Raw genomic sequence first — 25,898 nt, 5'->3', positions numbered from 1 at the left:
TCATTCCAAAAAGAAATGGCAGCCATTTCCGCACGGCGGGGCTACTCGGGACACCCCNACCTTGTTCACTGCAAGCTTCATATGGGCAGCCTTATAGCATTTTTTTCTGTATCTGTAAGCATACAGGACGGCTTGTAATTTGTGTGATGATAAGTGAGCTTTTTTTCGCTCAGTGAGGTAAATGTAATCAATATTCTTTGTTTTTAATCAATTTGTTCCTAACTGGAGCCTTTGCTAACTGAGGTTCTACCGTAAATGCGTTTTTGGGGGTGTCCCTAATAGCCCCGGGGGGGTGTCCCGAGTAGCCCCGCCGTGCGGAAATGGCTGCCATTTCTTTTTGGAATGAGATAGGCAAATTCTGTCAATTACGTTTTCAAGCCGACACCTGGGTGCAACTTTTATGTAAGTAATATTTTTTTGATACGGCCAATATTTTTTCTGCTACATACCTTAGCAGTTGTAACTTTACAAAATATAGTTTATCACCATTTTTTTCAGGAATTTTTCAAAGCAAGTAAATGTAGTATTTTTCGACTTCCTTTATACGACATAGATAGGAAAAATGTTGACGTTTACGCCACTATTTTTAGTTTGGCAATATTCCAATTAGTTTCGCTACTACAACAGTTTTACGACGTGTCGGAGGCCTGTCCCGAGTAGCCCCGCTTGTCCCGAGTAGCCCCAGTTGACGGTATATGGCAATATAATATAAATAAGGGAAAAACAAGTAAAAATCACAGAAATGTCATTTATTCTACCTCTACATCATCTACAATGAAAGAGGAGGACTTCAGAGTACTGTTAGTAATGGATGAGTACGCTCTGCAATCTGCATGCTTCAAATGTTTTGAAATGAAGTTTTATTCCCAAGGTCCTGAGTAGCCCCGACCAACGGGGCTACTCGGGACAATCTTTATTTTGCGTCTGGCACCTTACGAATAGCATATGGAATTTTTTGACAATGCCATTCAATAGCCCTTGCAAAGAGCTATAAAATGAGCCTAAATTTGTTTATGAAATGTTTCATCGTAAGAAGTTATTAACAGTTATTAACAAAAAAACGATCAAATCTGTCCCGAGTAGCCCCGGTTGACGGTACTCTGAAGTCCTCCTCTTTCATTGTAGATGATGTAGAGGTAGAATAAATGACATTTTCTGTGATTTTTACTTGTTTTTCCTTTATTGATATGATATTACCATATACATTAATTACCGTATTATTGATGCAATATTACCGTATCCATGAACATGCCAGTGAGCATTTACAACAATCTTGTCCACTACAAGCTTCATATCAGCAGCCTTATAGCATTTTTTCTGTATCTGTAAGCTTACAGGACAGCTTGTAATTTCACACCATTTTAATTGGGTTAAGTGAATTTACTATAAAAAAAGATTGTGAAAGACATACCTGAAACAGAAAGGAATGTTCCAGTGACAACCATCATATGTTTTGGAGAAATAAATCATAGTTTAGGTCAATTACTTTTCATTCGATGATGCCTGGTGCACAATTCTATATATGAAATTCTATGCACAATTTTGTGATGACCGATGATGCACTAATTTTTCCATAAGTGAAGTTTTTTTCGCTGAACAAGGTAAATGTAATCAATATTCTTTGTTTTTAATCAATTTTTTTCTTAACTGGAGCCTTTGCTAATGAGGTTCTACTGTAAATGCATTTTTGGGGGTGTCCCGAGGCTGTCTCTTATACACATCTAGNACAAAATTTTTCTATGTCAAATAGTTTTTGAGTTGTGGGGGTTTTTGTTAAAAAAATAAAAAGTGGTCTAAGTTACCCCGCCGGTCTAAGTTACCCCATTTTACGGTACTACATAGATAGGAAAAATGTTGATGTTTACGCCACTATATTTAGTTTTGCTATATTCCAATTAGTTTTGCTACTAAAAAAGTTTTATGCCATGTCGGAGAACTGTCCCGACTCCCGAGTTACCCTGCCCGTCCCAAGTAGCCCCGGTTGATGGTACTTATGTTTTGAAAACAATATCAGGAAGATGGTGTCTGTTAGCTGCATCACACTGTTGGAGTCGTTCTTGGTAGTTTCTTACAGCAAGTTCACACATATGGCAAGGCATGGCCATAACCTCTGCTGCAATAATCCGTTCCCTTAACTGTAGTACAGTGTCAGGGTGACTTCTGAACACCCTTAATTTTAGATGTCCCCAAAGAAAGAAATCGCAAATGCTCAAATCAGGTGACCTCGCACGCCACTATAAATCACCCCTCAGAGACACCAGACCTCCGGGAAACGTGCGTTTCAAAACATTGAGTGACATTCGGGCTGTGTGAGCTGTAGCCCCATCCTGCTGGAACCACATGTCTCCCAATGCTTCATTTTCAACAATGTTTTCCATCATGAGCTGCAAGAAATTGTGCAACATTTCAGCATGGCATTCGGAATTCACAGTGACAGTTACTCCCTCCTCTGAGAACAACTCCAACAGTGTGTTGCAGCTAACGGCCCTCATTTTCCAGATATTGTTTTCAAAACATGAGTATTCTAAATGGTATGCTATGCTAAACTCTAGGAAAATAAACTTTCTTCTTTATGTACCTCCATTACTCTTTTATTTTGCCTTAAAACTGCTCATTCGGTTCTACCCCACCCTGTATATTGAGAGGTTGAGATTGTATTGACCTTTTAGGCAATTAGAAAGATTTTCCTCCCTAATGCAAGTGGGTATTCTAATTTAATTTCAATCTTTAAGTATGTGAATTTATAACTAGAAACAAAACAATTACTATTATAAAACTATATATAATTAAATGCAGTGAATGGAAATAAAATGTTTGAATTGTGCACATGTTTATTTCAAACAGTGTTAGCTTTTCTCATAACATAAGTCTCATTTCAAGTCTTTTGAGGTTTGTTTAGTTATCGTTCAGTTTATGTTTAGTTTTGGTTTATTGGTCTAAATTAAATGGGAACAGTGCAGTCAGTCACTCAGTCACTACTATACGTTGGTGTGTATAGAGGGTAGTGTCTGGTAGATTTATAGGACATAGTAAAACTAGTATATCTATTGATAGAGCTGTGCACTGTGCACAGCACTATCAATAGATGTGCACATATCAGCTACCTATCTGTTGTGTGACTCTTCAATGTTTAGAAGATCTGCATTCCTGAAGTGTTTTTGTATATTGAAGCCAGTTAAATGGTCAATATTTAGCTTGTTACCTTGCACCATTCTAACTTTACAAAGCTAATGAATAGAGTTGTTAATAATTATTTACCCAAAAATGTTTAGTTTTGCAATATTTTAATTAGTTTAGCTGCTACAACATTTCTACAAAATGTTGGAGGACTGTCCCTTATTACCCCGCCCATTCCTTTTTACCCTGTTTGACAGTACACTCTGCATGCTTCAAACATTTTTAAATTGAGTTTTATTTGAAGTGTCCCGGATTATCTCATTCCCAGGGATACGTAATTAGGGACAGTTTTATTTTGTGTCTGGCACCTTGCGAATAGCATATGGAATTTTTTGAAGATGCCATTTGATAGCCCTTGCAAAGAGCTATAAAATGAGCCTAAACTTGTTTATGAAATTTTTCATGGTAAGAGGTTATTAACAAAAAACGCTCAAAACCGTCCCTCTTTATACCCCATTTGACAGTAGGGTTATGGTATCTCTCTACTCTGTCTTTGCTTTCATCTTTCTCTCCACACCAACATTTAATGAAAGCAGGTCTCATGGTAGCAAGCCCTAAAAAGGCTTTACACTGGATGTTTTTTTTTATCATCACACTCAAAGCCCAAATCCCATTAAAATTGTATCTGTATAAAAACATCACAGTAAAAATAATTTTTGTATCCAATTACTAAATTATACCTGTCAATAATTTATTTCAGAAAATATATATTAGTTATTATTTCAGATGACAAAATGTTTCAGTGTTTTTTGAAAATTCTTTTTCTGGTCACAGTTAATTTCTGTATGACCCTACAGAGTATAAAAGGCAAGTCCATAAGATTTTTAACTACACTTGTAAGACTAAGAAATGTTATAAAATTCTGATTTCCAAATGATTAGGTATCTTCTATTGGTGAACTAGGAGAATAACTTTAGTCATTTTCATGGTCCTATCAAAGTCATGGAGTCCACTTGAAGATCAGAGATCTTAAATAAAATCTTGTTTCTCCAATATCTCATACTTTCTGGTAATTTTAAATCTTACTGGTCAATTGCAAGATTTTGTAACATTTAGATTAGTAGGTTTTAATTCAGCTGGGTCATTAGATCAATGCTACTTTAGTGGCTAAAATCTCTTAGGAATGATCTACTAGTGAAATGGAGTTGGACCAAAACTTTCTTGTCAGATCTTATTAGCTTTTCATTTTTATGGGGCAATTGTACAATACAACAAATGGTAACTGTTTTGAGAAAGTGGAATCTGTTATTGCTCTGTATGATATATAGGGTCATTCTTTAAATAGTATTTAATCATCACAATTTATTAAAATTTTGGTCAAAATTAATTTTAAATAGGTACTCAATAGATCCTATGCATGGAAAATATTCACTTATAATGTGATGTAAACTAAAATGTTAATGTTAAGTGATGATTAAAATTATATGAAGTAACCTTGGTCTTTTTTTGTTTGAGGTGATCCAGGAGAGCTGCAATCCCTGGCAAATGGATCATCTTTGGTCAAACATCTACACATATCTGTATTGAATGAACGACAGAAACTTCATGAAAAAAAGGCTTTCAATTTGGTTAAGCAGGTTGAACTTCAGGCAAAGGAAATTCTTAATTGGGTGAGTAACTTTGAGCTTATAGATTAAATAGGAGCTCCATAGTAATTTTCAACGGCTTTGGGCAAAAGAGATTTAGAAATTGCAGGATTTACCATAGCATGCAATTGTTATACTTATACCAAAACTCGTGTTACTTTTCAATAATTTTGTTTCTAGAGCTTGTGATATATCATGCTGTAACAGTCCCTTTTTTGCGGCTTTTATTGGTTCTATTAGATTTTTGAGCAAGAAATGGCAATTCATCCTTAATTTATTTGATCAACTTTATGCATTCATACCTACTGTCCATCACATATTTATCTTCTCTTACAGTCAGTTACTGTACAAGTTGGATCAACTACTCTGCCTCATCAGCCGTATTGGACATTACTGCCTTTATTGGAAGAGTATGTTGGACAAAATTCTACATTTCCTTGATAAATTAGTTATCTAGGCACAGTATCTGTAGCCATTCAATTACTGCCTCTTTTAGAAATCATGGAATTATTATTAATAATATATAAAGTGGCTTTGGTACAGTTCCTGGTTTTTTCTCTTTGCAGGTATGAGAGATCTGATGCTGACTGGTTTTTATTCATCAATGAATTTGTGTCGCTTAACATCAGCAACTTGGTTTCCATGTTAGAAGTAGTAAGTTGTATTACACATGCTTATAAATGTGGTCTACTAATAATTTGGGTAAATTTGTGTTCTAATAATAATTCATTTGTCTTTTAATGGTCGTTATTAATGGTATAGACTTCTGAGTAGGTACGTATATTATCAGGCATCTTTGTTTTGGCAGATAAGAATGCCTCTGATTAAGTTTAATTTTCCAGAGCAAGAAATCATCTTTTGTTGGTCGTAGCCTGCGAGATGATGAGAGCAGTGTGATTCATCACTACGCAGCTCCTAGTGCTTTACCAAATTATCCTGATGTCAGAGCTGGGTTTCTTCTGAATGGTGATGCAATAAGACGGTATGACTGATATAAAAGAGAAACATTGCTTCAAAATGTAATTCAATTCTTTTCTGATTAGTATTCATCAACTCAATCCACAAATCAAGACCATTTTATTTTAATCCATAACACCTACTGTAAAATTATAATATCCTTCAGCAATAGTGGCTGAATTTTAAATTTTTAGGAAAAACCTATAATTTAGAAACTACCGTAGTGATTTTAAACAAAAAACTGATTGATTGCTAAATCATTCTGATGTAAATTTATGCTATTGCATATCTGAAGATTGCCTAAGGATTTCTGTGCATGTTTGGCATCTATTTCATTGCCAAACTTTTGATCTTAACTTTTTCATTTGAATATTTATAGCTTTTTCAAGGCAATCAATTCATGATACTTACAAAATTTTCATTGTTCTCTTTTTCATATAAAAATTTTTAATTTCATGCTTGAATATTTTTTTCATTTAAAATTTAGAATGTGGATTTCATGATGAGGCAAAAAAAATCATGTGATAATCACAGTAATTTTCTGAATTAGTTTTATTTATATTTATTACCGGTCATTTCCAAAATTTCCAAATACTGAATGTCTGTTGAAAGTTGTTGAATCATTTGTTTACGGTTTATATTCTTTTTCAGAGCTGCAAAGAAATACGACCCAGTTGCCATTGCTGCAGCAAACCAGTTTGTCATTGACACAGGCTACGAGTTTGCCAGATGGCTGGTGGAGAACTGCGACGTAGTCTTGGAGCACAGCGAGAAGTTTTGTGTTGAGGGAAGAATTGCAGATCCAACTCTCAATAAAGACTGTGCTGTTGTTGCTCACGAGCCTCGCGTCTGCAGTGTGTCTGAACGTGGGTGGCGATTTATCCCAATTTCCTTGTGCCTCATCCAAAAACTAGAGATTCTCAGTTTATAATTAATTTTAAATTGCATTTCAGCTACTATTGTTTAAAATGTTTTGTTATTCTTAAATTACTACCATATAAGATAAAATAATCTATTTCATCAAGCTAATACTCTTTGTTAATATTTCTTACAATTATTATTGTCAACAGTGCTAAAAAATTGTTTTAACCCCTTTCACCGGTAAGTTACCACATATGATCACTTGAAATCGCCTCACACAAAGCCCCATCACGGCTTCCTGTTTGTTTTTGAGGCGTCCTTATAATGCCTCAGTCAATCCCTAATTATCTGACCACCGTTCTATCTATAGCATCACCAGCTGCAAAGTCCACAAATTAAAATATGAGCATTTAAATGAAGGTTTTGACTCGGCCAATAGAATTGACGCTCTTTGCGCCCTTTTTTTTCAAAAGGTGGAAGTATCAATATAGACTTATTTATTTCAGGTAACTTGATTAAATATAATTTAATTAAATTGTTGTTTCTAATTTTTCATTTGCATAAACTGAATTTAAATTATAAAGGAAAATTGTGTGTAGTGACCGCATTTAATGAATTCTTCAAGTGCGATTTAAACCTTCAACAGGCAAAATTTGCAAAAATACATACGAAAATTATTTTGTATAATACTTCTTGCTTTCATGATATGGTTTCTAAAATTTTAATTTTTTGATTTTTCAATGCTTCCCACTAAAGGGTTAAAACGACTAAACCCAATCTATGTTGTTCAAATGTTCCCTCGAACCCTGAAAATTGTTCCATTTTGCAGGTGCTCATTCAAACTCTGACGTTCACGTGGCGGTGAAGACGTACAGTGGTAACCACAAGACTCGTCTGCCTGTGTTACGTCGCACCTGGCTCACCAACGCTCCGTCGTTCAGGCTCTACAGCGACATCACTGGTGCCATATTTGTTTTATGTCACCAACTATGCTGATATTGATTGTGAAAATTTTATCTTTGGTGCGGTTAGAATGTGCGAAATTTTTAAGGCTCTTGAATAATCTAACTAGAAGCGACAAAACATCTGGTATACCTATTTAAGACGTGAGGAAGGAGATAGTCTGCCCTACAAGAATAACCAGCTAGCTTAAATAAACAAGCAGCACAACAATATTTTTGCAAATAAATCCATATGAACTCTAATTACAGAACATTATGGGAATGTGTGGACTCGTGCCTGGCAATAGCTCTGCATGAATTGACTTTATGAATGCTTCTCCGAAATCTCTTTCAATGTAGTTCTTATCACATTGTAATCGCATCCTAATAAATGCCAAAACCGACTAATAATGCGTATTTTATAGAGCTAAAATTTTATTAAAATCTTACCCAAATTTATCTGTATAACCCATATTCACTGGACTACAAATACCAGTTGAATTCGAGATAAGCAATAAGAACTTTTCATTACTGCAGTGGTGCTCATTTTTAATACTGCAGTGGTGCTCATTGTGATTTTATCTTATGAGTACATGAAATTTAGGTCCTTTTATTTGAATATTGACCAAATAAATTTTTGAAACAAGGACAATTATTTACCTTCTTGTCTATGTAACGTCTCTACTGACACGATTGTTTTACTTCAGACGACACTTACGGGACGATATCGACCGGCGTGGCTAACACAGAGCGCGGCCACTGCGCCAAGACGCTCGTTATTCTGCGTCTCTCCCTGCAGCGCCCGCAGCCCTGGCAGTGGTTGCTTCTAGTTGATGATGATACCCTCGTCAGGTGAATGATACTCGAGGCATCAGCAGATGATGCTGGTTGATGATGATACCATCGTCAGGTGAATGATACTCGAGGCATCAGCAGATGCTGCTGGTTGATGATGATACCCTCGTCAGGTAAATGATACTCAAGGCATCAGGAAACGCTGCTGTTGATGATGATACCTACCCTCGAAGTGGGGAAACAAAGATACTCAAGAGATTAGCAAATGCTATTGGTTGATGATATCCTTGTCAGGTAAAACAATTATACTCAAGGCCTCAGCAAAGGCTTTCGGTTGATGCACGTTTAGAAAGTTTTGTTTCGAAGATAGCTCGCTGAAGATGAATGTTTAGGATTGATGAATGTGGAATACAGTGTATCATTGATTTGGATATAATTGAGTTATCATGAACGTAGACGAATTTTACGATTATGTTCATCACATTACGTTACGTTTTTTGTTCATAAATTTGTGTTCGAAGTGGTACGGTATCATTCTGTTCTTACTCGTTATGGATGCGGCACGAAAACATACTCTATTTCGAAGTTTTCCATAGATTCAACTTTTTTACAGTGTGTTGAACTTAGTGCTATTTATTTACCGCCTTTATTAAAAATACTTCTTGTCAAGATTCCTCCATTGACGGGTGTTTATTATTGCATCTTATTTTTTTACATGTCTGTCGTTATTAGCGCTTTTTCTCATTTATGGAAAAAATGCGCTATTGAGCTCGTGATGTCCGTCCGACCGTCAGTGACTTCACGTTTTCGTCGATTTTAAGAATACTTTATAAAACTTATCGTGATTTAGATCATAGTTTTAGATTGGATTATAGAGAACTGATTTATGCACGAGAAAATGCGCTCTGTCTCTCTCTCGCTCACCGCAGTTAGTACTGATCTAATTTTTCTCAGTATGCCGCGACTACTGAAGACGTTGTCATGCTATTCACCCGAGGAGGCTGTGGTGCTGGGGGAGATGTATGGCTATCGAGCAGGACCTCATCTTCTCGTTCCTTATCCCACTGGTGGCAGTGGCATCGTCTTCTCCAGACCTATGGTGTGCTGTTCGTAAATATTCTTTGCATTCTATAACATAACCTAATCAGAGTCATACTTTTTGCATAAATATTTTCGTTTGAAATTGTATTTGATGCAGGTGCATTCTATAACGTAATCTAATCAGAGTCATACTTTTTGCAGAAAAATATTTTAGTTGACATTGTAAATGATGCAGGTGGAGTTACTTATGGAGTCCTCGTGGTGCTCGTGTCGTGTACCAGACGAGCCTGACGACATGCTGCTCGGCATGTGCCTCCATAGACTGGGCCATAGCTTGGTGCACCTCAGGGACTTGCATCAGGTGAGTGCATAGTGGCCTAAAAAATGCTGCAAAACTAAGCCCATATTTTAATACATTATGTAATTTTAGCATGTGAGATGCGAGTAGAACAGTGATAGCGGAAAAATATCCATACTATAGAATTAAATGCCTGAAAAATTCCATTAAGTAAGAGTGGACTGTCAAAGTTGATGTACACTATATATCATACCACAAAATCCAACACCTAAAGAATTTTCACATGCCACAAAATTCAACACATAAAGAATTTGCACCGTATGCATGGGTGACGTGAATGACTTCCTATGAGTAGTTTTGCTATAATTTCGATGAAACTTTTATTATTCTATCAACACATCACAAATTTTACTTGCATACGGCTTGTTAATAATCAGATTATTATTGACGCAAATGATTGGTTCCGATATTGTGGAAGATCTGATTGCTTATTAACTGACACTTGCCTGGGCTTCTATACTGCTTTATTTCCTAATAATTTCAATCCTATGTGCATTAGTCCTATTCTATTGGAAACGTTTTTTTCCCGCTCACATTTCTGCATTCATTTCAACTGTAAAATATATTAAACGCTTTTTTTTACTTAAAGCCATTAAGATATCCTATGTTTCGCATTCTATTATTTTTTTCAGGCCACTCCTTCGAGTTATGCTGCAGGCCGCTTGAACGGATCCAACCCTATCAGTTTCCATGGGTTCTGGATGATCGATCCCGTGAAGGTTTACAAGAAGTGGTTAGTGGGGAATTACGAGGAGAAACCCCATCGAAATCGTATAGTAGAAAAAGTCAACCAAGCCACAAAATCGATGAACAAAGACGAATTATAATTATTTTGAGATAACCGTCAAGTCCAAATGCTATGCATAGGTAATGTAGACAATTGACTGCAAAATAGCAAATCAGGAACATTGAAGTGCAATTGAGATGTATTCATTATGTAGCGCATAATATTAGATAAAAGTATTATAGTTGGGCCCTTGTTTTTATACCAAGTTAGCTGGTGATTGGAGGGTGCGATTTGCTTACTTGACTCGAAAGTCTGTGAAAGAATTGATTGTGTAAAAAAAGAATTGAGTATTCTGCATGCTGTGGGTGTGGCTCATCGTCTAAGAATTCATTTGTGTGTTGTTTCAAGATATGTTGAGGTGCATGTTTACCTCAATAGATTAATAGATATGCATTGGATGGTGGAAAAAGCTTTGGCTGTGACATTTCATTCCTCACTGTTCTTACAATTGATTGCTAAATGAATTTTTAATGTTAGCTGCCATAAATATAATCAATTAGGTTATGAGAGTTAGTTAAGCAATATGGGCGGGCTATTATATGGTAATTTCTGTTTGTGATGATATTGAAAGGAGATTAGTGTGAATCTCATAATTTTATTTAGCGTGTCGATGTATTTATTTCAGTAATAATTTGTATAAATACATCATCAACGTGTTGCAGATAGTTTCCTATGCTGATAATAATTGAGGAGTAATTAATTATTAAACTTGTCTGAAGTTTTTTCATCAAAATATCTCCTCGAGATGCACTTCTTGCTCGTGTATTTGGTCAGCACGAGTCTTAAATGTCGCGCGTTCCTCTAGTCTAGGCATTTTTTTCTGAGCTTTCTCTTGTGCGCGCTGCCGACGTATCTCCATCTCACGAGGGACTTCTGACGCGTGTCTGTGCTCGTCAGAAGTCCTGTTGGATTTCGCGTCCCCAGGGGCATTGTTCCTGAGCGCCCCACCACAGAGCTCGCGGTATCTGACTGCAGGTCTAAGTTGTTATGAAGGCAAGATTTCTTTCCTTTTTCTTCTCTGTCTCTCTCGTGCGAGTGGCCAAGGTCTCTTGTAAGCGACCTCTTGTACGAGTGTGCTCGTTTCCGTTAGCTCATAAGAGATGTCAATAGTGCCTTGCTTTGCTAAGTTGTAGTCCTAAATTGCTAACTCGCAAGCAGATTAGTGCTTCGTGATCAATTTAAAAATATTCACGAAATAAATATATGTCGGAAAAATTATGTTTATAGTTTAAGCTCCCATTTTCCGCGTCCGAATAATAATAATGAATATAACATGTTAACTATGTCTGCTAAGATACAAATGTTGCCTCGATAAGCCATTGTTTGCAAGAATACGGTACCAGTTTATATTCCTAGTGTGGAATTTTTCCACGGAACTCATGTTCGCAACCAATCTATTTCAGGTAGGTAGTCTTTTTTTCGTAGTCTTCAATGTCTAATTTTTTGCCTTAGGGAATGAAATATTTTATTTGAACCAAATGTGCTTCGAGCACAGGCCTGGAGTTGTGTAATTAATTTCACGTGATTGTTTCAATATCAATTTTTCCGAGCATTGTAAACGTCCAGTGTTGACCAGCTTCAAATATTTATAGAATATGTATAGGTACTTAGATATCTTCATATGTAAGAATGTATCAATATCGACCTCGTTCACAACGTGACTATTGGCAATGATCATCTGAGTACGATCTACGACAATAAATGTTTTCCCGAGTACAATGAACTTCAATTCCGGTTGATGATGAGTCGAGTGTATCAGTTAATAATGAGGAAAAATTAAATGCAAGGTTTAAAGATTTATCTATTACAGCATACTCATGCACTTAACGGGTTGCCTTTCGTCTTTTTCTTTTTCAATTTCTTCCTGTCTTCATCGTAAATCATCTCTCGCTCATTACAGTTTTCTTCACAAGTTACACTTCCAGTCTTCTTTGATAACTTACGCTTTTTCTTCGGTCTGACTTCTTCATTGCATAGAGGCTCTTTGTAAGTATCAATTTTCAGGGTACTTTCACTGATCTGTTCAGATCTCCTATCACTCTTTCTTTTCTTTTTCACTAAATTTCTGCTCAACTCTTCATTGTTCTGCAACAATATCGGGATATTTTCCAGGCTTAATTTCTCATTTTCAATGACACTTGCTTCATCAGGGACACATTCAGGAATAATTTTCTCTTTTAATTTCTTCTTCTTCTTTATAGTGGAATCAACATCAACCAGAGGTGAAGAGTCAGGATTGGATGTTGGAAATGCAGATACTTGACTTTGCGTCTCATCGTCGTAGGTGTAACCAATAACTGTTTTCGAGGAGGTGCTAGAGCGATTTTTCCAGAGCTTCGTTGGCATTGTAGGCAGCTCTGTGATGGGTGTCTTGGCAGCCTGCCGTCCTTCCTCCTTAAGCTTCCACTGAGCCACGAGCGCCGCGTCGTTGGCCGCCATTTCCTCAAGCCGCTTCATCTTGCCGGTCATGCGTATTCCGTGACGGGCTCCTCTGGAAATAAAATCATCTATGATTTGACGCCCGCCGACTTCAATAAACAATATATGAAAATGGTTTTACTTATATTTGGGTTACATAAAAACAAAGCAGAACAAAGTGTAATGAACGAAAATAAAAATTATGTTTTGACATACACAGAAGCATGAATAAATTCTTTTCGAGTTTATTTTTTTCTATTTCATGATTACTTTTTCAGATCCAAAGTATTGTAATACGACTAAGGCACGGTTAAACGGAACAGATTTAATGTTAGATTAATGGCACATTACATGCAAGGGAATTTACTTATGAGCCGTGGCGCCACCGCAGAGTTTCAAGAGCTGGTCATCTGACAGGTCGAGCAGCAATCCATTACCGGTGGAGATGTCAACAGCTTGGCTGGCACTAGCTTGGTCTTCATCACTATCAGAGTCCGAAGTATCCGAATGATTGGTAGTACCCATTAAGGTTCCTGCCTTGAGTTGGGATGAATTTAAAATATTTTTTTGAGACTAGACGTAAATGCCCGAGAATAATTTCTAAAAACAGAAGTATAGTATATACATCAAAGGACAATAAAGATTTGAAATAAAAGAATGTTATAAACATATTCTGAATTGGCATAAAATGGATCAAAATCAATTATCATGGACTGATGAGATTTATGGGGTGTAAAAAGCCTAGTATATCACATAGATAAAATAACATAATCTATTCAATTACCCGATTGAAATTGTCATACAGTAATGATCTACTGAAGAGGTTTGGCTTCATTTCACTTGTGCAACTGCCTTTGTAACTCTTTACTTCCACGCTTCCATTCTGCAAAAATGAAAAAAGTGCAAATATTTAATAACATACCCATCAGGTTACGATCTATTTTATTCATGGTAGACAAAAAGCTCTTCCAAGTATAGCAAAAAAAAATTTTTTTCCTTTATGAGATTTGACAAGATGCAAATTTATCGATTTCACACATTTATATCTCCCACCAAATCTTTGGCACAGATCTTGGTTAATAAATGTTTACTTCAGTTCTTTTTATTGATCAATTATGCTTATTATGCTTCATTTCTCATTTAAATGTTTTCACAATTCATCTCTCATCAATTAATGCAAAAAACAGAGATAAAAAAGTGTATCAAAAAGTTTAGGAATGAGTTCTTTGAACGTTTTGAAAGTCAGACAAATATATATACCTATAACAAGCAATGTTTGCTCAGAATAAGTTTAACTTAAAATGAACACTAGCGTTAGTCGCATCACTTAAATTACTTTTTTGTATACATTATTCATCAACACTTTAGCAGGCAAGTTACCATAGATTATCTCTTAATATCGCGTCCCAAAGAGACCCACCACAGCCTGCGGTTTTTGTTTGAGGCTACGTTATCATGCCTATGGCGAATTATGTGCCCATCGTTCCATACATAGATAGCATCACCTCCTACTGAGCCCAAGAATTAAAATATCAGCTTTTATATGAAAGTTTTGACTCGAACAGTGAAATTGATGATCTTTTGCATATTTTCAATAAATGGAAGTAGCAATATCAATTCAATTGACTGAAGTAACTCAATGAAATTCAATCAAATTGAGGCTAGATACGTGGTTACTCTTTACATTTGAAAGTTTACATTTATATTAGATATAAAACATTTTTTTAGCACAGTGATTGCATTTAATGGATTTTTCAATGCCAATTTACTCATTCAACATGAAAAATTTATGCAAATTCATAGGAGTAATTATGTTTCAGTTGTGTGTATTCCTTTATAGGTTTCACAAAATTGAATTTCTTCACATTATGATGCTTGACCGCTAAAGAGTTAACATGTATTTCTATGAATTTTAAACATGTTCTCTGCAATATTAAATATGAAGTCGATTTCTATTCAGCAATCAGATCAGCTATGTTGTTTTATTCAATATTCATAGAGCCAGCTTTGCAGGCTATTATTTATACTTGTGTAGTGCAAAATGGATTTTTCCAAGCAGCTAAAAACATGAAAGCCTTCAAGAAATTCTCAACATATTCTTCCAATCATCATGAAAGTTAGCAATACATCTTATCAATTAATTATCAAGTAAAACAATTTAAATACGGTAATTACCTACCTGAACCAATTCGACAAATTACTGAATTAGATTAATTATTTTATGTTAGATTCAACAAAAATAAATGGTTTTTTATACTTTCCTCATTCTGACAAAAACTGCACAGCTTAATTTACAAAACTATTTTTGATTTGAAGAATACCTATGTAGGTATCTCATTGAATTTAATTCCTCTTGACCAGAAGGGAATAACTGGCAAATTTGTTTAGAAATGTTGGAAAAACCTCCATTTCACAGGATAATTTGATAATTGTGAGTAAAAAATTATTATTTCTTAAACTTGTTATCAAAGAACTCAGGCAAGGGCCAAAGGAATGGGTGAAATTGTCTATGAGGATTTTTATTTTAATCACAGGTGACTTCTGTCTGATGTTTCAGTTTGGACTAGTGATGTGATATCTCAACTTGGAAGAAAAAAATGCACATCTACACCCTAGTTCAGCAGCATTACAGAAAAAGGCCACATTGTATACATCTTAAAAAGCCATCTTATTGTCTTTCAGCTGCTCCTACTAATGATTACTATCAAGATACTAATGTCACTTACCTTTGACGTTACTACTTTGAGGTTACCAACTGCTTGGTTGTATGCATTATCCCACCAGTGTGAGAAATTTTCTCCAGCATCATGTCCAATGCCAAGTTTATCTGATCTGCGCCTGATGTGTATTGGTTCAGATATGCCATCATTCTGGCGTCCAAGGCCCATTCCTGAAAGTTTATTTCACATTCAATTATACAGAAAGAAACGTAGACTACTTTAAAAATTTTACTTAATTTGTTAACTTCAATTCCAAAAGATTGACTTCACTTGAATTGACAGCTAGTTGCTGCACTGACAAGACTAGAATTTTTTTTTACTCAATACTAAATTTTGGCAGCTCTAAAGGACATTTTCAATACCTTAAGAATCTTGCAGTCCAATTGAGCACTTTAATTTACAATTAGATAAGAGATGCTTCATCTAGTGGGAATTTCAGTTTCAAATACACAGGAAAGCTCCATTCATGGCATGTAGTAGCAAATAAGATATTTCAGAAACCAGTTCATTTATAATTCCCTGATCTAGTTCAAGATAATATTCAATGTCTATATATAATAAAGATGGTATCCATGATACATTACTCATGCAACACAAAAATGAAGAATCTAAGAAGTTTCTGCATTGCCACATGGTTAAAAAATCATGGGATATTAAAAGTAGGTAAAAAAAAGTATCTTGTTTGCCAATAACAAAGCAGACATATTCTTTGCCTGCATTCACATTGTATCAAATCCAGAATAGAGGACAGAATTTTCAAAGAATATTAGGTAAAAATCAGCCACTTTTTTCTGATAAATTAGGCGAGGGCTAGAAAAATGGGTGAAATAGACTGCAGGTAGAGGTATAGGCTTTTAGGAGTCTCCCAGACTCCCACACAGGTGGCTTCTGCAAGATTTGCGAATAAGGCATTCATAGCTATCAAGTATAGGTACCGTCAACCGGGGCTACTCGGGACTGGCGGGGCTACTCGGGACAGTCCTCCGACATGGCGTAAAACTGTTATAGTAGCAAAACTAATTAGAATATTGCAAAACTAAATATAGTGGCGTAAACGTCAACATTTTTCCTACCTATGTAGTATAAAGGAAGTCAAAAAATACTACATTTACTAGCTTTGAAAAATTCCTGAAAAAATGGTGAAAAACGCTATTTTGAAAAGATACTTCTGCTAAGGTCTGCAGCCAAAAAAATATTCGCCCTATTAAAAAATTTTACTTACATAAAAGATGCACCCAGGTGTCAGCTTGAAAACGTAATTGATGGAATTGTTCTATCTCATTCCAAAAAAATGGCGGCCATTTCCGCACGATGGGGCTGCTTGAGACACCCCCCCCCCCAGGGCTATTCAGGACACCCCCAAAAACGCATTTACAGTAGAACCTCAGTAAGCAATGGGTCCAGTTACGAAAAAAATGGATTAACACGTTTCCTGCAATGTGACCCACTGGTGGGTCACCACTGTGTTACGTGTACGGTGACGGCCAATATCGATGCTATTCTCCTGTTGCGACAGTGGTATATGTATGATAACTTCAGTTGCATCTGAGATAGCATGGAGTGAGGTTGTCAGAGTTTTGTTCTCATATGTTACAGCTTGATTAGGTAAGAAAAACAGTCACATCTGAAGATAATGTTTTTCTTGTAATGCGATGGGACCCACTGGTGGGTCCCGTGTTAAAAAATTGTATATGTTGAATTCACTATGCATAAGTTGTTTGTTCAATGTTTTAATTAATTGATATTTTTTGTAGGTGTGACCATGAATGTTTCTGCTTTCTAGAAGGGTCAAAAAAGATCTACTACTACTGCTAGCTCTAGTTCTGAAGATATCGTTTCAGGGTGCAGTGATGACAGTTCCGATCTTGAATCTGCGCTTTCAGAATCAGGAAGCAACTCATTGCATGAAGACAGTATCGATGAAAATCAAAGCAATGTTGATAACGAAAGTCAAGACAATGAAGACAATATTCCAGCTGAAAATGATTGGATGAAAGTGACAAGAAAAGTACCGTAAAATGGGGTAACTTAGACCGGCGGGGTAACTTAGACCACTTTTAGTTTTTTTAACAAAAACCCCCACAACTCAAAAACTATTTGACATAGAAAAATTTTGTCAATGGGCATCAAAGGCCTAATACTGAGGCTACATAACACAAAAGAAAGATTTAAAAAGTTTGCATATCTAATAGGTTAAAAAATTAAAAATGTGACCCATAACTAGAAGAGTTCTACTACAATGCACCAAAACCTGGAGTTATTTGGAGTTATTTTACAAAAAAAAAAATTGATTTTACCACCCAGTCTAAGTTACCCCAAGAGCTGGGGTAACAAAGACCATCACTTTTTTTGAAATTACATAAAGACTATGAGAGGCAGGAGCCAGCAATTTATGGTGAGTGAAGCTAGAGTATAGACCTGTATTTTGCACGTTTCAATTCAAGTTTAATTTAGCTAGTAAAAAAAAGTGGCATCATTTATAAAAAAAGTGGTCTAAGTTACCCCATTTTACAGTACAAAAAAGAAAATTACAATCAGAGCATTCAAGGAATCCATTGTACTGTACTATACTTGTGACGTTATGGAGGAGAAAATAAAGCCTGGATAATCTTCCCTGAAAATTTCTGAAACATCTGGACATCATCTTCAGGAAGCTGAAGGGCACAAATGGAAAACAAGAAAAAGGTGCCGCGGCTGCTATGAAATGATATTCGAAATCGAAGGTTCCAAAGCGGCTAAAACCAAATCTTGAAAAGTTTCTACATTTTGTGACTCATGTGATGGTTCGCCTTATCTCTGCCTACCATGTTTCAATATGAAACATGAAAAGTAAGATATTTATTCACAAAAAAATTTCACTTATCGAAAAATTAGTGCATCATCGGTCGTCACAAAATTGTACATAGAATGCTATATACCGTATATAATTGTGCACCGTGCATCATAGAATGAAAAGTACCATAAAATGGGGTAACTTTGACCACTTTTTTTTCAAAACAATCCCATTTTTTTACTAGATAAGTTAAACTTAAATTGAAACATGCAAAATACATATCTATACTCTAGCTTTACTCACCATAAATTGCTGGCTCTTGCCTCTCATAGTTTTGATGTAATTCCAAAAAGAGTGATGGTCTTTGTTACCCCAGCTCTTGTGGTTTCTTTGACCGGGTGGTAAAATCAATTTTAATTTGTGGTATAATAACTCCAGGTTGTGGTGCATTGTAGTAGAACTCTTGTAGTTACATATGCAAAAGATAGATTTTAGGAAAGTGTCATAGTTTGCAAATGGGGGGCGCTGCCGCCCAATTGGCGAAATGTGACCACCTAATGGCAGCCGTGACAGGGTAACATAGACCGGTTTGGAAATTAAGTTAAAATTACCATATATAAGACTGTAGAGTCTGAAACATAAAGAAAAAAACATTAATAGGTGTATCAAACATAAAATATGTTATATAGGTACCTATGGTAATTTTAACTAAATTTCCAAGCCGGTCAATGTTACCCCGTCACGGCTGCCATCAGGTGGTCAAAGTTCCCCCTTTGGGGGGCGGCGCCCCCCATTTGCAAACTATGACACTTTCCTAAAATTTGTCTTTTGCATATGTAACTAGAAGAGTTCTACTACAATGCATCAAAACCTGGAGTTATTTTAATAAAAAATAAAAAAATTGGAGGGGGTACTCTGACAGGCTTTAAATAATAGCTTTTTTTCGTGTGTCACAATATTAATTTTTTAACCTATTAGATATGCAAACTTTTTAAATCTTTCTATTGTGTTATGTAGCCTCAGTATTAGGCCTTTGATGGCCATTGACAAAATTTTTCTATGTCAAATCGTTTTTGAGTTTTGGGGGTTTTTGTTAAAAAAAAACAAAAAGAGGTCAAAGTTACCCCGCCGGTCAAAGTAACCCCATTTTACGGTAATTGACCTAAACTATGATTTATTTCTCCAAAATATATGATGGTTGTCACTAAAACATTCCTTTCCGTTTCAGGTATATTTTCACGATCTTTTTATAGTAAATTCACTTAACCCAATTAACCCTTTCACGGGTAAGTTACCATATATGATCACTTGAAAACGCGTCACAAAAAGCCTCACCACGGCTTCCTGTTTGTTTTTGAGGCATCCTTATAATGCCTCAGTCAATCACTAATTATCTGACCATCCTTCTATCTATAGCATCACCAGCTGCAAAGTCTACAAATTGAAATATGAGCATTTAAATGAAGGTTTTGACTCGGACAATGGAACTGAGGCTCTTTCCGCATTTCCTTCAAAAGGTGGAAGTATCAATATATATATTTATTTATTTTGGCAACTTGATTAAATTTAATTAAATTAAATTTTTATGTTTCTAATTTTTCATTTGCATAAACTGAATTTTAATTATAAAGAAAAATTTTGTGTACTGATCACATTTATTGAATTCTTCAAGTGCGATTTAAACCTTCAATAGGCAAAATTTGCAAAAATTCATATAAATAAATATATTATATAATACTGTCAACCAGGGCAACTTGGGACTGGAGGGGCAACTCAGGACACACCTCTGACACGTCGTAAAACAGTCATAGTAGCGAAACTAATTGGAATATTGCTAAACTAAATATAGTGGCCTAAACAACAACATTTTTCCTATCTATGTAGTATAAAGAAAGTCGAAAAATACGACATTTACTAGCTTTGAAAAATTCCTGAAAAGAATGGTGAAAAACGCTATTTTGAAAAGTTACTTCTGCTAAGGTCTGTAGCAAAAAAAATATTTGCCGTATTAAAAAATTTTACTTACATAAAAGTTGCACCCAGGTGCTGGCTTGAAAACGTAATTGACAGATTTTGCCTATCTCATTAAAAAAAAAATGGCGGCCATTTCCGCACGGCGGGGCTACTCGGGACACCCCCCCCGGGGCTATTCGGGACACCCCCGGAAAGCACATTTACAGTAGAACCTCAGTTAGCAAAGGCTCCAGTTAAGAAAAAAATTGATTAAAAACAAAGAATATTGATTACATTTACCTCGCTGAGCGAAAAAAAAGTTAACTTATCGTCTCACAAATTACAAGCTGTCTTGTAAGCTTACAGATACAGAAAAAATGCTATGATGCTGCTGATATGAAGCTTGCAGTGGACAAGGTTGTTGTAAATGCTCAATGGCATGTTCATGGATACCATAATATCACATCAATAATACAGTAATATCCCATCAATAATACAGTACCGTCAACTGGGTGATTCTGCCATGTTCATAATGATGGCCAAAGTGGGGTAATAAAAGGTCATAAACAGTGGCCAAAGTCACTCATCCCCCCCCCCTTTATGACCTCAGCAGGAATCAAAAACACAGTGGAAGTCACCCCAGTTGAGTTGACCATAATTAATGTTTATGGTAATATCATATCAATGAAGGAAAAACAAGTAAAAATCACTGAAAATGTCATTTATTCTACCTCTACATCATCTACAATAAAAGAGGAGGACTTCAGAGTACTGCTAGTAATGGATGAGTACACTTTGCATGCTTCAAATATTTTAAAATGAAGTTTTATTGCAAGTGTCCCCAGTAGCCCCATTCGACGGGGCTACTTGGGACAATTTTTTTGCTTCTGGCTCCTTACAAATATCATATGGAATTTTTTTGAAGATGCCATTCGATAGCCCTGGCAAAGAGCTATAAAATGAGCCTAAACTTGTTTATGAAATGTTTCATGGTAAGAAGTTATTAACAAAAAACGCTCAAAACCATCCCCAGTAGCCGCGGTTGACGGTATTACATTACTATGATGGATGAGTATATTTGCATTCTTCAAACATTTTAAAATCAAGTTTTATAGCACACATTCCAAACTATCCCATTCCCAGGGCCAGGGGTAATTCAGGAAACTTTTCTTTTGCATTTGGCACCTTACAAAATATTCAGCATTTCTCTATTGAAAACGTTTTGGAGACCAGCTCCATAATCAGTTCAATAAATCTAGGATGGACACAAATACAGTCAGAAAATTAATAAAGTTTGGAGTCATAAGAAAAAAAACAACAGAAGTTAAAACCTAAATTTACAGGCAAAGGAAAGAAAAATCAAGAAATACCTATCTATTCACAATTTCTTATGGATAAGAACTGTAAGCATCATTTAAACTAGGCTTCTCACTAAAAATATACAATGATTCCAAAATGCACAGATCGGAAGCACCAGAACTATAAGCTAAAATCTTAAAGTCAGTGTCGGACACCGGAACATTGCACTGTTCAGCATGAGTGTGCACAGCCGAATGAGGAGGGCGAGATAGTAACTGCCCAGCCCTATATAACTCCTCCCTTTATGCTCAGCGTCAGCAACCCTAGTGTAAAGGTTGCGTGCCGTCATTCCGACATACGCAGATGCACATCGTGCACAACTAAATTTATAAACTAGGGACGATCGCATGTGAGAAGGGATGATATCTTTGTACCTAAAAAACAAACCTATTTTGAAATTGTTAACCAGTTACCAGTAAGATACAAAGATCAATGTCCGGATAGTATTTCATAAACAAATCTTAATTCTCTTGACATAACTTTGGACGCATGGCCGAAGTATGGAAAAGAACAGTAACCGCTTTTCTACTATCAGGCTCTGGATTCTGGAACAACTTCACTGTATCACTTAGACATGAATTTCTTAATCTGGGTAAACACCAGGCCAGAAGGAAATCCATTAAGCGAGAAGCCGGTGTGCAGAAATTCAAATTCAGAATGCATGGCATGGAAAGTCGAGCATATACAAAAGCCGTGGAACAAAATGTCATGTGGAATTTTTTGGAGATACCATACAAATTACAATAGTCCTTGGGCTTTTGCTGCTTGCAAAGACCTTTAAAATTAGATCAAACTCTTTAACCCATTAATGCCGAGCGGTTCCATTTGGAACCAGCGGAAAAAAATGGATTCATAATAAAATTGTATGGTCAAATCAATATACTAGTGGATGCGTAGGTTTGATACACATCTTGGATGTGTTCTGACAACGTTTGGTTCTGCTGCGCCAACTAATTCCTGCTCAGTTAACATTAAAAGATTGTAAGTACCGGGTGTCAGACAGGAGAGCTTGACATCATTGCAGAGAAAGGTAGGTAGTTCGTTCTAATAATATATTATTTATAAGTTAGATGCAGAATTTTATTGATAAAGAGAGTACTTTTAATTCTGTATATGGTATTACGTGATATGATGTTTCTAAAGTCTTTTAGATCATGAAATATTTTGTCTGGTTCCAAATAGAACCGCTCGGCAGTAGTGTAAGCATTCCGGTCATATCACTTTCCCAGTAGATTACTTTGTGATATAGTTACGCATTGTATTTCAAAAACTTGTTTGTACCTAGAAACTATTTATCTGGCTATTAGATCAACAGTTTTTCTGTTATTTATTAGTGAACTATTATCTTTAGAGCTGTTAGGAATATATATCCTGAAAGTTGCAATATTTGGAAGTAGGTACGGTGAACACTATACGATTGTTCATCCCGAGTCACTTTTTTCTAATTGTATTTTTGGCAGATTATCATAAATTGAGATTTCGAGAGAAGAATAACACGAAGATCAAATATTTGCTACTGAACCTTTCACAGAAGCAGCAACAAACGAAACATATTGAGATTCAGATAACTCAGATGACGCAGCCACTAGCAATTCTGCTCGCCTATCGAGAATAGTCATTGTAGCAACAGTAACCACCAAATGTGAAAACAATAACTATCGACAGAGAAGAGGGTCAACTGTGGTCGACATGGCCACATTATACTACGTCATATACATGGCTAGCCCGAGAGATTTAGTTATAAACTTTGGGCAGCAGATAAATCAGATGATATTTTTCTGCAATTGAAGCCAATCGGTAGATCTAATAGAAAAAGAAACATATTCACGGGCTGGAACATGGATTGGTCCCATAAACATGATACAATTGGGCCCAAGCCAAAATATTATGTGTGATATCTATTCTGGTTTCATTTGGCTTCTCAAAAAACTTTTGAAAAAAAGAATGGCTATTGCAATAAATTTTCATAAAGATTGGTTAGGAAATGCAATAATGCAGGAGACCCTAAATAAAACAATCAGGGCATTTAGTGCACCCTTCTACTTCGATCCTTGATGAAGTACAATAAAACAATCAACAATATTGGCCAGCAAAGAGACATCAGAAGCACTGCAAATGCAGTGCTTTGTAAACAATGTTGACAAAGCACCCACAAACATTCATAAAATGTGAAACCTTCCTATTCATTTTGAACGAATGGAAGCATTCTATGCTAAAAATTAAATTGTATTCTGCCATGATTGATTTATCATCAGTATTGTCCATTAAGAATACCTACGTATTATCCATTATGAATAACATTGCTTGATTTTCTATCGTAAAAAGTGTTGTTTGAAGAAACATTATGTTAATGCCGAGCGGTTCCATATGGAACTAAGCTATAGTTTTTCACATACAACGAAAAATAAATATATGAACATATTTTTTGTTTATTACCATCACAAATGATAATATTCTCACCAAGAACCCAAAAAAATTTCAGTAAATAATTCTCGTCATTAATGGTTTAATGAAATGTTTTATGATGAGCACTTATTACCAAAGAAGGCTCAAAATAGTCCCTATAAGTTAGGGTAAACGCGGTATATTCTGACATCGTGGGTAATTCCGTCACCTCTCTAGTTTTTCCTTTATATTAAGCTTTGTTTTAGTTCCATGCGTTTGTTGATAGTTGAAATGATGACATCATACATTTGCGCATCAAACTACTGCCAAAACACTAGGTCTTGGCCATCTAGCGGGAAAATATTGAGATCCAAAGAGAGACAATGCACGCTACCCAGTGAGATCATCAAAAAATTTGTCAAATTTGACAGTTGACCTTGCTCTACCAAATAGTGAATAACTGTTTGCATAGGAAGAATATTATGGTTTGAGACTTTTAAATACATCTGTGAATATACCTATTAGGAATCCTTTAAGTATACTTGTATTCGCTGATTTCAAGTGGTAAATAAATTAATAGATTATTAAGTTGAGAAATGGATTTAGACACATGAAAACTAATTCCGTCACAACTTGAATTGGACACACACAGATCATTCCAAGCTATGTACAAAAATTAAAATTTGCTTAATTAAAAGCTTAATAGTTGTTAATTAAAAAAGTAATTAAGTAGTGTTCAATATTCATTAGTGTTCTAATTCAAAGCCGTGTTGTATTCCAATACAGCTCACACAGCAAACGGAATTCAAACACATGGATGACGGCATTACGTATCAGTAGAATTTGAAGCGCGGACGGAATACGCCTCACCACGTGCCAAATATTGCCACACACAGTGTTGGAATATAGGGATTTGGTAAGTTTGCATTCTAAAGGCTTTTAAATAAATATGGCAACATTTTGTGACGTTTCATTGTTGCTGGTGCGTAGTACGGTGTTTTGCGAGTCACATAAAGCAAACGAAACTGGAGTAACGCATACGGTTATTTTTTATAGTTTTTCATTTCTCAATGCATCCTTAATGTGTCGGAATATACCGCGTTTACCCTACTCCACTAAAATTTATATGGTATTTTCTTAGATTTTTCTCTCCTTTTAGATACCTATATAATTATCATTACAATCAGAATAAAAAAGTTTTTGCAAACATACCTAACTAACTAAAGTAGGCTACACTAAGGCTAATCAAATTTAATCAAGATATTTGAAAATTCAACTGATCATGACTAGATAAATTTAGGCAGAAACTACAATAAGATAAAAATATTGCAAATGACTTAAAAATTGCATTCTAAAAATGGAAAACCAACCATTGCTTAATGGACCATAAGCAGAATGTTCAGAAAATCTAATAGAGTAAATAAACTAGGCCTACTACAGTATATACTTCTTTACTTATATATTTTCAATTTCAGGAATAAATTCAAAAATACTAGGCTACTCACCTTTCTTCCAGCCAAATTTTGCCAGCTGCTTTGCAGCAAATGTGTTAGAAAAATTATGCTCAGTCATATTTTTGTGAAAAATCAACAGCAGAGCCAGTCAGTCAGAGATGCAGGTTCGATCCCAGTTCCCAGACCGGGCCAGACAGCAGAGAGGTGAGACCGCCGACCGTGCTGGTTTGAACCCAGCTGCACTGTGCCCGTTTCTGTTCAGACTTCGACAAGGAGGCCAAGCAAAATTGAGGCAGTGAGTTGAGTCACTTGAGTGTTCGAGAATCAAGACCG

The 25,898-nt window shown here is 35.7% G+C and overlaps 2 protein-coding genes across 2 annotated transcripts; one reads left to right on the top strand and one right to left on the bottom strand.

Moving 5' to 3' along the window:
- Positions 1–383: 383 nt before the first annotated feature.
- Positions 384–12,023, top strand: LOC108682132 (beta-1,3-glucosyltransferase). Its single transcript, XM_018171247.2, has 11 exons — positions 384–402; positions 4,633–4,787; positions 5,100–5,173; positions 5,330–5,417; positions 5,606–5,745; positions 6,372–6,586; positions 7,411–7,542; positions 8,230–8,374; positions 9,272–9,416; positions 9,594–9,719; positions 10,349–12,023. The coding sequence occupies exons 4-11, from the start codon at positions 5,406–5,408 to the stop codon at positions 10,541–10,543; spliced, it is 1,110 nt and encodes a 369-aa protein (XP_018026736.1). The 5' UTR covers positions 384–402; positions 4,633–4,787; positions 5,100–5,173; positions 5,330–5,405; the 3' UTR covers positions 10,544–12,023.
- On the bottom strand, positions 11,920–25,898 carry LOC108682131 (G patch domain-containing protein 4). The gene is made up of 5 exons (XM_018171246.2): positions 25,617–25,898; positions 15,648–15,811; positions 13,706–13,804; positions 13,289–13,458; positions 11,920–12,994 (listed from the first exon to the last, which is right to left on the bottom strand). Exons 1-5 carry the CDS (start codon positions 25,681–25,683, stop codon positions 12,319–12,321), a joined length of 1,176 nt encoding a protein of 391 aa, XP_018026735.1. The 5' UTR covers positions 25,684–25,898; the 3' UTR covers positions 11,920–12,318.

This window comes from Hyalella azteca, unplaced genomic scaffold, assembly GCF_000764305.2.
Source record: "Hyalella azteca isolate HAZT.00-mixed unplaced genomic scaffold, Hazt_2.0.2 contig13234, whole genome shotgun sequence".
NCBI classification, from domain to species: Eukaryota; Metazoa; Arthropoda; class Malacostraca; order Amphipoda; family Hyalellidae; genus Hyalella; species Hyalella azteca.
Note: the sequence above shows the minus strand (reverse complement) of the source record. Positions and strands in the feature narration are given on the sequence as shown.

Bases quoted from the DNA above. Each gene is read 5' to 3' on its own strand.
- LOC108682132 (XM_018171247.2), top strand. The intron at 6,587-7,410 runs GTGGGTGGCGAT...TCCATTTTGCAG, and splicing joins CGTCTGCAGTGTGTCTGAAC to GTGCTCATTCAAACTCTGAC. The intron at 7,543-8,229 runs GTGCCATATTTG...GTTTTACTTCAG, and splicing joins GCTCTACAGCGACATCACTG to ACGACACTTACGGGACGATA.
- LOC108682131 (XM_018171246.2), bottom strand. From the start codon at position 25,683: ATGACTGAGCATAATTTTTCTAACACATTTGCTGCAAAGCAGCTGGCA. The intron at 13,459-13,705 runs GTAATTGAATAG...TCCCAACTCAAG, and splicing joins TGTATGACAATTTCAATCGG to GCAGGAACCTTAATGGGTAC. The intron at 12,995-13,288 runs GTAAATTCCCTT...TTTTATTTCCAG, and splicing joins GGTGGCGCCACGGCTCATAA to AGGAGCCCGTCACGGAATAC.